Here is a 12,963-nt window from a genome sequence, read left to right as displayed (position 1 = left end):
AGACTCCCTCCATTTTAAGACCTGATTTTCTCACAATTTTTTAGGTCTTTAAAAGGGGGTTCCACTGTAGCTGTAGAGATATCAAAATAAGATTCTATAAAAATGTGATAAACGTCTACATGTACTTATTACATGCACAGTTTATTTACTGTACACCACAGTAAGAGAGTTTGTATGGCTTTTTTCAACAGTAACAAATACATTAAAATGAAAATATTTCTTTTTCTTTACGGCATCTAACTTGTTTGTCAAACATTTTAAAGCACACATTTTAGAAAAGGATTACTAGGATGTCATTCAAATAATCTGGATGAATTTTATTTGACTGTGTCATAAAAATATGGACATGAGCAATTAATGATAATTACCCCCTTTGCAATATCACTGTAGTTTGTTCCTGCAAGCTGCACAATTTGGCTCAGCCCAAAAATGGGACACAGTTTGTAGCGAGCATCGTTTGGATCAAATCGGCAGCTGGACAACTCTGTGTCATTGTCAAACCCCAGAATATTTCTCCTGAAATGACATTATTTGTGTCATTAGCGTACTGTATATTTCAGTGACAAGAAGGGGAGGTTCCTGCATCTTGCTTCAGAGTCATGGCTTGAGGTCTCCAAAAGCAACATGATAACCTCAATTTGCTCAGTGTGCCATTTTTACAATCGTCATGCAAATACATTGCAAATATTCACAAATAGTGCACAAACCACCAAAGAACCACAGACATCTTTGAACCAAATGTTGGTCTTAATGCTTTTTAAGGCAGGCAAAGTTCCTATCCAATTTTTATGATTTAAACTACATACACCATAAAAATACTGACTGTTGAAAAAAGCCACACAAACCCAAGTCTGCTCTCACATATCAAGTGAAAGAGAATGAAACAACATTCTCTAAAGGCATGCAGTTGCATGCGCTGGCAACAACAACAAAAAATCCAAGTCTGATGAAATGCCATTGTATATGTGCATATGCATTGGGATTGACAATGAAATGTATGCAAAAATGCAACTTCTTCTTCTTCTGCGTTCGTGGGCTGAAACTCCCACGTACACTCGTGTTTTTTGCACGAGTGGAATTTTACGTGTATGACCGTTTTTTACCCCGCCATTTAGGCAGCCATACGCCGTTTTCGGAGGAAGCATGCTGGGTATTTTCGTGTTTCTATAACCCACCGAACTCTGACATGGATTACAGGATCTTTTTCGTGCGCACTTGGTCTTGTGCTTGCGTGTACACACGGGGGGTGTTCGGACACCGAGGAGAGTCTGCACACAAAGTTGACTCTGAGAAATAAATCTCTCGCCGAACGTGGGGACGAACTCACGCTGACAGCGGCCAACTGGATACAAATCCAGCGCGCTACCGACTGAGCTACATCCCCGCCCCGCAAAAATGCAACAAAACAGAATCATTCTTGTGCATGGATATCAACAAAAGAAATCCAAGAACCAATGAACACAATTTAAACCCCATCTGGGCAAATATAAAGTGTTGAAATGTTTATCAAAAACGTGCATGCATGCAATAAGTCCAGGTGACATTTTGTGTTGAAATTTACATATGATATGTGACCCTCCACCACGGAGTGAGTCGCATGTCACTTTTGCATGATTTTCATATTTGTACATTTTCCTAAAGAGCTGTGTATGCTCTATGCAGTGTTGAAAACCGTTTTAGAAAAGAGCAAAACATTTTTGAGTTATAAGCCTGTGACTAAGGTGACCGTCACACTGTTACCAGACACTACCCGGACTTATATTAAGCCTACCGCAGAACCGCGCAAGGTGACATGCGACTCATTTCGTGGTGGAGGGTCACATATGAGTACAGTATTAATAGAAAAATAAAAAAATAATTAGACATCTCATACAGGGGTGCTGAAAGATCCAATCTGCTGGCTAATGGTGAACAAAAAGTCTTGGAAGTGGCCTGAATTTTTGTACATGCTTTTCTGGCAGATGATTCTCAAAGACTTTCTTTAACTGATTTTTTTTCTTTCTTCATATCTTGCATTTTTCTGTACATGATGTACTACATATTACCTAAGTTCCCCACAAAATTCTCCCTTAAAAATCAGTAATAATTCTAGTGGACTAGTGAACTTTGTCAATAGTCCAGTGCTCAAGATGAACTTATGTTTTTTCAGCAACCCTGCGATGCGTTACTAATTTTCCCTGGATACAAGAACAAAAGCCCACTGAATGTCATGGAAATGTACCTGTTTTGCCATAGCTTCAAAAGAATGACCAGCCCCAGAGACAATGGTACCGAGGTTAAAAACTGGACAGAACTTGTCTGTGGAATCATCAGGGTTGTACCGACAAGCACCCAGATATTCGTCTGTTGCTGTGTCGGGAAGGTTACGTCTGGACGAAATGAAAATTTGAAAAAAAACCGATGAGTACAAAGTCAAAGAAAACTAATGACAAGAAAATTGATGGCTGAGGCATGTGCATGGACTTGGACAATTGAGACTGCATGCATGAAGATACTATTTGTGTGAAAAGGGGTGTCTAGAAGAAACCTGCTTCAAAACTCAAAGCCTAAAAGAGAAAGAAGACTGTAAGTGTAAACCAAAACTCCACAAAACAGAATAAAGCCTAAAGTATCTAAAATACCAAAGTGCAAAGACAAGAGCCCACGAATGCTAGTTACTACCTATAAAGCAGGATTCCTTAGGCCCTTCGATGAAATAAACACTTGTGTTAACACGTGAACAAAACACACCATTTTTAATCTTCCTGGCACCAAGTAAGCAAACTTAGCACAGGTACCAAAAAAAGGATATGTAGTTTCAATACTTCTTATACATAATTTACCAACTTACTATCAGTAGAAAAGAAACTTTGCCTGCCTTGAAAGCAAGATGCCATGAAACTAAACAAGTGAAGCACAACAAAACAAAACAAAAATCATAATCACAGAAAAAAAAGACAAGACAGCAAAAGTGATTGAATTCATCCAAGAAATTGTTCTACCCGTTCAATCCAGCTAAGCCGCCACACAGCAACTCAAGCTACACAAACAGAGATACAGAACACAGACAGTGAACACACACATTAGTCAAAAGGCAGGCCATATAAGGCCAAACAAAATAAAAACGTTTGTTTCTGACGACAAGGCCAAAATGGAAAATTTTTAATTAAATTTTCATTTGATTAATATACTTACCCGAATCACATGATTAGCATTGACATACTTAGAGATGCTAGGTCCTGATAAAAGCTTACCCGTCTAAGTTTAAGGGAAGCAACCTCAACTAAAAAAGTGACAGCACCATGGTACTTGCCACCCGCGGTTGCCTCCCATTAGTGGGTGAACTACGTCACTACTGGTGCCTGGTCACATGATACACAGATCAATCGACTTATAGAATACTAAGAAACTATAAAGCGGGGCAGGCGGGAGGGAATTACCCATGTGATTCGGGTAAGTATATTAATCAAATGAAAATTTAATTAAAAATTTTCCATTAAATTACATATTCTTACTCCGAATCACATGATTAGCAGATAACTCCAACAAGGTGGTGGGTAAGATCAAAAAAGTTCAAACTCACTCTTAAGTTCTGGAAAGACATTGTCCTGCTGCCACCAAGGCAGGGAGGGACCTTGAACCATCCTGGCATAGTGCAGCGATGTCTCTCAAATAAAAACTGATAAAAACATCGTCTGAGCGCCAGTAAGCGGTGCGTAAGACGTCGTCTAGCCTCCTAGACCGTAAGACGGCCAAGGAGGAAGACCAGGCTCTTGATTCGTGAGCTCGTGCAGAGCGGAGGGGAAAGCTAGGCTGCGACCCCCCCCCCTTTCTAGACAGGTCCCATGCATAGGCCTGTTTAATTGTAGCCGACACCCACCTGGCCAAGGTTGTTCTCGTAATATCCTTATCCATAGTGGTGTTCAAAGAGATGAACAAAAGCTTCTGAGAGCTCGACCGGATAGAACTAGTACGGGAGAGATAGGCCTCAAGAGCCCTGACCGGGCAGTTGACCATATCGGGATCATTCATGGCCAGGATATGCGCTAAAGGCTTCACCACAATCAGCGGAGAGGGCTGGCCTGGAGATTGGTTCTTAGCCAAGAAGCCCTCTCTGAAGCGCAAGGAAATAGAACCATCGCGCTCTCTAGAGATGTCCTGAGGACTACCTGAAAGAGCGTGAATCTCGCTCCCCCTACGAGCCGTAGCCAGGAGGAGGAGAAAAAGAGCCTTCCTAGTAAGGTTAGGAAGACTAGAGTCAGCCAGAGGCTCGAAAGCCGAAGAGCGCAAAAACTCTAAGACCAGAAAGAGGTCCCATTTGGGCAAAGCGGAACGCGTCTTGACCTCCTCAAGGGCTGCCCCCTTGATCACCCCAGCGATTACTGTACTAAGGCTGATGGAGTGACCGATTTGCTTAAGGGTCGAAGAGATTGCCGATCTACGGACCTTCAGCGACGCAGAGGAAACTCCCTGCGAGGACAAATGGGCCAAATGGTTGGCCACATGCATTGTACGTGGTGCCACCGGATTAACTCTGTGAGACTGACACCACGTAACCCAGGATTTCCAGTGAGAGGAATACACCATAGAAGTAGAAGCTCTATGAGAGCGCTGAACTAGGTGCAAGGTGCGTTCTGAAGCACCGGAACGTTTCAAAGCTGACCTCACAGTCTCCACGCGTGAAGGTTTAGAGACTGTGGGTCCTCGTGAGGAACGCCTGTTCGAGGTTGAACAAGCTCTCCCCTCGCGAGAGACAGAGGGATAGGAGGACCCCGAGCCAGCCTCAGAAGGTCCGGAAACCAAGTCTGAGACGGCCACCACGGGGCGATCAGAAGAAGAAGAGGCGGTCCCTCTAGCTCCGCCTTCCTGATCACCCGGCTGAGCAGCTGGAAGGGAGGGAAGGCGTAAGCCTCTAGACCCGACCAAGGGATCTCCAGTGCATTGGTCTCCCAAGCCTCCTGGTCGGGGAAGGGAGACACAAAGATGGGAAGGCGTCTGGAGAATCTGGTGGCGAAGAGATCCACCAGAGGCTTCGGAGCTCGGGACCAGAGACGGAGCAGAGCCCCATGCGTGATGGTCCATTCCGACTGCAACACCTTGTCGGAGCGGCTGAGCGCATCCGCAAGAGTGTTGAGCCTTCCCGGCAGGTACCGTGCCATGAGTGAGATCTGGTGCTGGGCACACCAAGTCAGGATCTCGCAGGTCCTGCGTGAGAGAGTGGGGGACCGCGAACCTCCCTGTTTGTTCACATAAGCGGCCACTGTAGTGTTGTCTGTGAACAGACGGACCCGCTTGGTGACAAGGGAAGGGAGAAACGCGACCAGAGCCAAAAACACGGCCTCCAACTCCAAAGAGTTGATGTGCCATGCGCTCTGCTCCGCAGACCACAGACCGGAGGCCGTGAGCCGTTCCGTGTGCGCTCCCCAACCCAGCAGGGACGCATCTGTAAAGAGGTCCAAGTCGGGAGGGGGAGCCGCGATCGGAACCCCCCTGCAGAGCCAACCCGTGTCCAACCACGGGAGGGATGCAGTCTGGAACCATTCCCCGAGGGGAACCAGCGCGTTCCAATCCACACAGGGAGAATCCACAAACGGCTTCAGCGCGTGCTGAAGTGGACGTTTGTGAGCTCTCCCCAGTGGAACAAGGAGGGCCATGGACTCCATCTGCCCCAAGATGGAGGCCATGGTCCGGAGGGAAGCCCTCGGGAGAAGCAAAGTCGAGCGCAGAAGAGCCTGGAGCTTGTCCACTCGCTTCTGAGAGGGGCGGACCGTCCAGGAGACCGTATCGAAAGACATCCCCAAGTAGGTGAACGTCTGTGACGGTACGAGCTCGGACTTTGCTTGGTTGACCGAGAATCCCAGCAGGCTGGCCTCTCGGAGAACCATCTGGGTGTGCTGAGAGCAAAGAACCTCGCTCTGGCCCAAGATGAGCCAGTCGTCGAGGTAAGCCCTCAGACGAACACCCCGGGCCCTCACCAGTGCGCAAACCTGTCTCACCACCATGGTGAAAACCCATGGAGCGAGAGACAGGCCAAAGGGAAGTGCGCGGAACTGGTAGACTTGATCTGCCCACCGGAAACGGAGCCATTTCCGGTCGGCTGGATGCACCAAAATGTGGAAGTATGCATCCGTCAAGTCTATGGAGGTCGCCCAATCTCCCGGGCGGAGTGCATCTCTGACCGAGGCAGGCGTCTCCATTTTGAACCGAATCGTTCTCAGAAAGGTGTTGAGGAACGATAGGTCCAAAACAGGACGCCAGGCTCCCGAGGCCTTGGGGACGGCAAAGAGCCGCCCGTAAAACCCCGGGGAGCTGTGGTCTGAGACTGCCTCCACCGCGCCCTTCTCCACCAGAGAGGCAACCTCCGAGCGGAGGACGGCCCTTGCCTCTTGTGAGAAGGGTGGCTTGAAGGCTGGAGGAGACCTGGAAAGAGGGGCCTTGTCCTCCAGCCACAGTAAGCGGAATCCCGACCTCACAACGCCCACTATCCATTGGCTGTTCGTAGACTCCAGCCAATGCGACAGCGCCCGTGAAGGGCCCCCCGCCATCACCAAGGTGGAGGGCGGGGGGGGGGGTGAAGTCGGGGACGCTTCATTGGGGGTGAGGCTTTCCCTGGGGAGCGCCTCTACCCCTGCCCGAAGAGGATCTCTTGCCCGACCCGCGGGAAGGGGCATGAGGCCTCTTGCGGGAAGCAGGGTGCGGCTGAGCGGAGGTCTTAGTCTGCTTAGACTGAGCCTGCTTAGGCGCGGCCTGCTTCTGCTGCTTCAGATTCTGAAGAGCGAAAGAAGAGAACTGAGTGTCTCTGTTACTCTCAATCTCCTGCTTCCTGGCATCAGAGGCCAGGTGGCCGAAGAGAGAGCCCTCGACCAAGGGCGACGAACGGAGGGTGTTCCTTGTCGACTCCTCAGTGAACTGTGAGTGGGCAAGGAACAAGTCCCTTCTGCACATGACCGCATGAGTGTAGTGCAGAGAGGACAACCTCATCTGTTCTTCATTCACCCTCGCGAGTGTCGAGAGAAGAGTGCAGATGTCTTCCGCGTCCTGCTCCGTGCTCAGAGTAAAGGGCGCCAACGACTCTGTGAGAGCCCGAGAAAGGGCGCGAAGAAGCGTCTCCGAAATGGAACTAAGTTCCAAGAGCTGTCTGCCAACTTCTTCAGAAGCGGAAAGAGTCTGCTCAGAAAGAGGCAGACAGGACTCCTTCTTCAGGGGCTTCGTGAGAAGTGGAAGAAGTTCCGGTGTGACCTGCAAAGGTGCACGCGGAAGCGCAAACAGCGAGAGCAAGTTCCGAGACAACTTGGGCATAGGCAACTTCCTCTGAGCCGCAAGAGGAACAAAGGAGGAAGCCTGAGCAGGAGAGGCTAAATATTCCAAAGCCGGTTCAGGAGCTGAACCATGAGGCACCAGCAAAGGAACTGGGGCTGAAGGTAGACCACCGCCAGAGGTCGTGCCCTTGGCGAAGAGCCTTGAGAACTGAAACGCCACTGAGGGCGACTCAAGGAACCGGAAGTAGCTATCTTCCTCCTTCGCCAACCGGAAGTCAGCCATCGCGGAAGGCGCGGCCGCAGAGGGCATCGCCGAAGCTGTAGCTCCTTCCGGAAAATAGCGGGACGTGACCTCCGCGGCCGCTTCAAGGGCAACCTTGAAATTGGCCGGAGCCCCCGAAAGCGTCTGCTCGTCGTCGAGGGACCTAGCGTCCGAAGCAACGAACGAAGGAGGTGGCGCAAAGCCATCCGAATCCACGAAAGGACGCTGTGCCGAGGGGCCAGAAAACTGACGTCCGTCCCGCTGAAGGTCAACCAAACTCGTATCCTGACTAAGAGGATGAGCAAGGTCAAAGACCGAAGCTGAAGGTCGTGAGGCATCAGCTGACCCAAGCACAGAAGTGTGTGGCGGCTGATGACTCACCTGAGGCAGGAAGCCTGTGTGCCCCAAGGTCATAGGAAGAGAACTGGCCAGTCCGGGCGGAGCCGGAAAAGCAGCCGAAACAGCAGCGCTATACCAGCCCTGTTGCTGCGCAGAATGAGGGCTGACGCCCGGAACCCCATAGGGGTGACCTTCAGTCAAACCAGGAGTGACAGTAGCCTGAGCACTCGAGGAATGACCTGAATGACCTTGAGACAAACCGGGAGTGACAGTAGCCTGTGCACAAGCGGAATGACCTGAATGACCTTGGGTCAAACCGGAAGTGACAGTAGCCTGTGCACTTGAGGAATGACCTCTACCTCCGGAGAGGACAGCTGCCGGAAACGGCTGCTGTGGTAAGGCGTGGTTCAACCCGGACGTGACAGTAGTCTGTGCACTAACCGAGGAATCACTACTCCCGGCCGGAGCCGGGAGCCCAACTGTCGCGGACGACTGCTGGAATAGGGCGAAGCTCGAGCCGGACGTGACAGTAGCCTGTGCACGCGCCGGTGAACCTCTGCCTCCGATAAACGGAAGCGCAGCTGCCGTAAACGGCTGCTGCGAGCACCAACCTTGCTGTGACCTTGTCCCCGGAGGGACATGCACTGTCACACTACCACAAGTAGTAGGCAACGAGTGCAGGTCAGGAAGAGAAGACGAGGGTCCCGGCTGGGACAGTCCACCAAGGTCGCGGTGGCCGGCAGTCTGGTCAAGGGCAGACAAGGACACTGCAGGATCCAAACAAAGAGGCCAAGGAATGAATGTCGCTAACCCCCGGGCGGGGGACAGTGCTGGCCACAGCGTCTGGCCGTGACATCTCCTCACGTACCAAGCTTCTAATCTCTGGAAGCAAAGAGGAAATCAAAGTAGACACCAGAGCAGAGGACTCTGGTGCCGCAGCCGAAGTAGAACCGGCGGCCTTAGGGGCAGACGCACGCAGTTGAGAGCCGGACGGCAAATCGTCTGGCGCCGAGAACGGTACCGAAAACGAAACTTTACTCTGAGGGTCCGACACAGTGATAAGAGGATTCTTGCTAGAAGACACGGGAGTAGAGGATTTGGGCTTACCAGGGCCCTTGCCCTTGCCCTCAGCCTTCCCCCCTTTCTTTTTGTCGCTGTCGGCCATGTTAAGACCGAGCGAAAAATGTAAACAAACAACTGAAAATAGCAAAGTCCGAACGGACACAAAATTCAGAAGCAAGCAAGCACAAACAACTAACACATGCAAAATAGCAACCGAAAGGAAGCTAAACGCAAGCTAGATAAAGTGTTAAGCGTCCGCACGGACGAAAACAACAGAATAGCAAAGACACGTGTTAGACGACAAATGGCGACCGGCAAGGAAGCCAACAACTACTGAGAACTTCAAAGTCCAACGGACTAGCGAAATTAACAGCAGAACAATAACAAACAAGTCAAGACTGAAAAGGAATGATCTCACCAGCTGCAAAGCCAGCAAGAACGACGGGAGCCGAGGCCGGAGGGTGTCAGCAGACAACGAAAACAGCCAGAGCGAAAAGCAAACACGACCGTCTCTCTCAAGTGATAATAGTCGATTGATCTGTGTATCATGTGACCAGGCACCAGTAGTGACGTAGTTCACCCACTAATGGGAGGCAACCGCGGGTGGCAAGTACCATGGTGCTGTCACTTTTTTAGTTGAGGTTGCTTCCCTTAAACTTAGACGGGTAAGCTTTTATCAGGACCTAGCATCTCTAAGTATGTCAATGCTAATCATGTGATTCGGAGTAAGAATATGTAATTTAATGACATTTTTTAAGCAGTTGCATGTAGCTTTGCATTACATGTACCTTGTTTTGGATGTGTTCCAACGATATTGGAGAAGAGTAGAGTTTTGTCATTTTACTGTTTTTACTTTTTTCAAGGGTAAAAAAAACAAACAGTTGTAGGGTCGGAGGAAAAAGTAAGGTAAGTTGGGGAACCGAAAACACTGAATTTGTTGTTGTCTTCTTCTTCTGCTTTCGTGGGCTGAAACTCCCACGTACACTCGTGTTTTTGCACGAGTGGAATTTTACGTGTATGACCGTTTTTACCCCGCCATTTAGGCAGCCATACGCCGCTTTCGGAGGAAGCATGCTGGGTATTTTCGTGTTTCTACAACCCACCGAACTCTGACATGGATTAAAGGATCTTTTCCGTGCGCACTTGGTCTTGTGCCTGCGTGTACACACGAAGGGGGTTAAGTCACTAGCAGGTCTGCACATAAGTTGACCTGGGAGATCGGAAAAATCTCCACTCTTAACCCACCAGGCGGCAGCGACCGGGATTCGAACTCACGACCTCCCGATTAGGAGGCCGACGTCTTACCACCACGCCACTGCGCCCGTCAATTTGTTGTTGTTAGACAATACACGAAAAAAGATGCAAAAACAAACATTTCATTCTCTCCTAGCCAAGAATAGCAGGAACAACAACAAACAAGAGGCGAAGCCTTCAAGGCTCACGTAAGAAATCGACAAACAGTAACACAAACTCAATCACTCCGTCACACATACACACACACACACACACACACACACACACACACACACACACACACACACAGTAAGCATAGGTGAAACTATGCAAGAAAGCGAGACCCTGGATCTGCCAAGAAGTCTCGGCCCGCTCACAATAACAATGACCGAGACTTTCAGTAATTCCTTTGTGTGACGTCTAACCCTCTTACGTCATAATGTGACGTCTTCAAATAGTTTCTATCACACACGTCGAACACTTTTGACCGAGACTGACGTAATCCATAGACTCGGAAATGTTAAAGTTTCTACCACAGACATACACACATACATACATACATACGCACGCACGCACAGACAGACAAAGTTTATCATCGCATAGGCTACACTTACGTGAGCCAAAAAGCAAATATGTTGGTAGTGAATAAATCTCATAAATAACAAATAGTAGTTATTACATAAATCTCACTCAAACATGTAAAAATACCATCAGCTCAAGAATGTCAAGGAATGACATGTGCAACAAACATGTTTTTACTAGCATCACATCATTACTCAGTTTACTGACAAGAAAATTAGACAGAGCTTGAAAAATGTTTTTAAATCTTAGTTCTGGAAAATACTGAACTCCGAGCAGGTTTGCACATTAGTTGGTCTTCTGCTACCCACAATCAAATACTGGAAGTATAAACAAATTTTTATTTCCAGCAGTTATATCTAAAATGAAGTATTGGAATCTTAACATATTAAAAGCCAATTAATTATTTGTAAAAACAGCATATAAGCCATATCTATATTGCGCAAACTGGCGATTGTCGCTATTTTACAGATTGAAATTTGAAAGCGCCTAAAACAAAATTTAGCAACCAGGCAGACCCACAAGTTTATATTTTATTTGACAAATTCTTTTCACAAATATTATGCAGTTTCTGTGTGCTTTGCCTCAATTTGATCACTTGCCGTTACAAACTGACCAGCTCTTGTTCAAGGATTCAGAATTGTTTGTTCTTAAAAATGGCTATAGCCCTATCACTGTCCATAGCTGAAATTGCCGGAACAAAAAGCGCCCTCAAAACTATGCATGACCCAGCAAACAGTACAGCATGCTTTACATTTTCTTCAAATCCACAGAAGAGGGAGAATAAATGAGTACTGATCTTGACAAAACCGAAGCCAATGTCTACACACACAAAAAAAAGCCAGTTTCTTCCACTCACCTTAGCACGTCAAACTTGGGGAACTCTATGTTGTTTTTGATGAAAACGGTAAAGTTCTCCGATCCCAGCAGAGCAGGGGTGGGAGCCCTGAAAAGAAACGCCTACGTTAAAAGTACATGTATAAAATGAATATGAAAAAAATGTTACCTCTAAGTTTGTCCTTGTAAAACTTTTTATTTATTTAAGAAAACAGAGAAAAGACAGGACATAGTGTACAAAAGTGAAAGATGTCCCATTCAGAGCTTTAGAAATTTAGCACATGTACATGTATGTATACACACACAAAAATACAAGAAACTGAAAGGGAAAAGAAACAAATTTCACAGAGCCAGTCAGTCAACACACAGCAAGCCATCCAGACTGGACAAATCATTTAGCTAACTTCACAGAATAACACAGTCCATTAATGCCAAAGAATGCATTTCTCAGAGCGGGGGCCCAGGTAGCTCAGTTGGTAGAGCACTGGACTTGTGATCCCAGGGTCACGGGTTTCGAATCCGGGCTGGGGCGGACAAGGGTCAACTTTATGTGCAGACTCAGAGACGGTATCCATGTTCAAGCTGTGTTGCTACTGTGGCATTGTGCCATAAGAGCAGGTGGCTGATTACACCGTAACACGCATTCACCTGGGTAGCGCGACTCTGTTGATGCTAGCTTTCCACTGGGAGAAAGCGACCCGAATTTCCCAGCAATGGAACAATAAAGTAATGAAAATGAAAAAAAAAAAGAAAAACAGAACTCACTGTGTGGTGTTGTCGGCTCTTTCCACAGGGCACCAGGCATAAATCTCACACACTTTGGCCCCTGGATCCACGGTAGAGTCGATGCAGTTCCCCGTTTTGATGCCTGCGGTGTAAGAGTACCAGCATTTCATGTTTGTTCTAAGCACACTCCTTCTCGTGAAAATATTTCAGCTCACCATCTCAGATCTGCCCAGGCTTTTTCATAGGGATAAGACCATCTTTCCAATTGGTCACAGACAAAAAACATCAAAACCCTGCCTGTTTTGTAATTATTTTTTTTAATGATGAGGCTTCATAATGGTTCTGTTCCAAAATCAGCTCTCCCTGACTTTGTCTAGCCATATAAGATCAAACTCAGAATATCAAGTACGGTGGTACCTGTGATGAAAAGACACTTTTTGGACCAGCCAAAAGTGTATTCATGACAGGTTCCACTGTTCTAGCACAGACTGTGAGAAAAAAGGGTCTGTAGAGGCGTTTAAGTATGGTTTGATATCACCTTACATGAGAACCATGTAAGATTCACAGGGTCAGAGCAAATATGTGACCCTCCACCACGAAATGAGTCGCATGTCACCTCGCGCGGTTCTGCGCTAGGCTTGATATAAGTCCGGAGAGTGTATGGTAACAGCGTGAGGGTCACCTTAG

The 12,963-nt window shown here is 47.8% G+C and overlaps 1 protein-coding gene across 3 annotated transcripts in view; it reads right to left on the bottom strand.

Moving 5' to 3' along the window:
• Window positions 1-12,963, bottom strand: part of LOC138975984 (P2X purinoceptor 4-like) — a 31,838-nt gene that overhangs the window by 13,769 nt on the left and 5,106 nt on the right. For 2 of the 3 annotated variants that reach the window (XM_070348771.1, XM_070348769.1), the window contains exons 5-7: window positions 12,316-12,418; window positions 11,573-11,659; window positions 369-516 (exon numbers count right to left, since the gene is read on the bottom strand). In XM_070348771.1, coding sequence (XP_070204872.1) covers window positions 369-516; window positions 11,573-11,659; window positions 12,316-12,418 — 338 coding nt within the window. Of the gene's footprint in view, window positions 1-368; window positions 517-2,221; window positions 2,370-11,572; window positions 11,660-12,315; window positions 12,419-12,963 lie in introns of all 3 variants that reach the window. The other variant, XM_070348770.1, reaches the window with a different exon arrangement.

The sequence above is a fragment of the Littorina saxatilis genome, linkage group LG9 (genome assembly GCF_037325665.1).
Source record: "Littorina saxatilis isolate snail1 linkage group LG9, US_GU_Lsax_2.0, whole genome shotgun sequence".
NCBI classification, from domain to species: domain Eukaryota; kingdom Metazoa; phylum Mollusca; class Gastropoda; order Littorinimorpha; family Littorinidae; genus Littorina; species Littorina saxatilis.
This window is presented reverse-complemented; position numbering and strand designations above follow the sequence as displayed.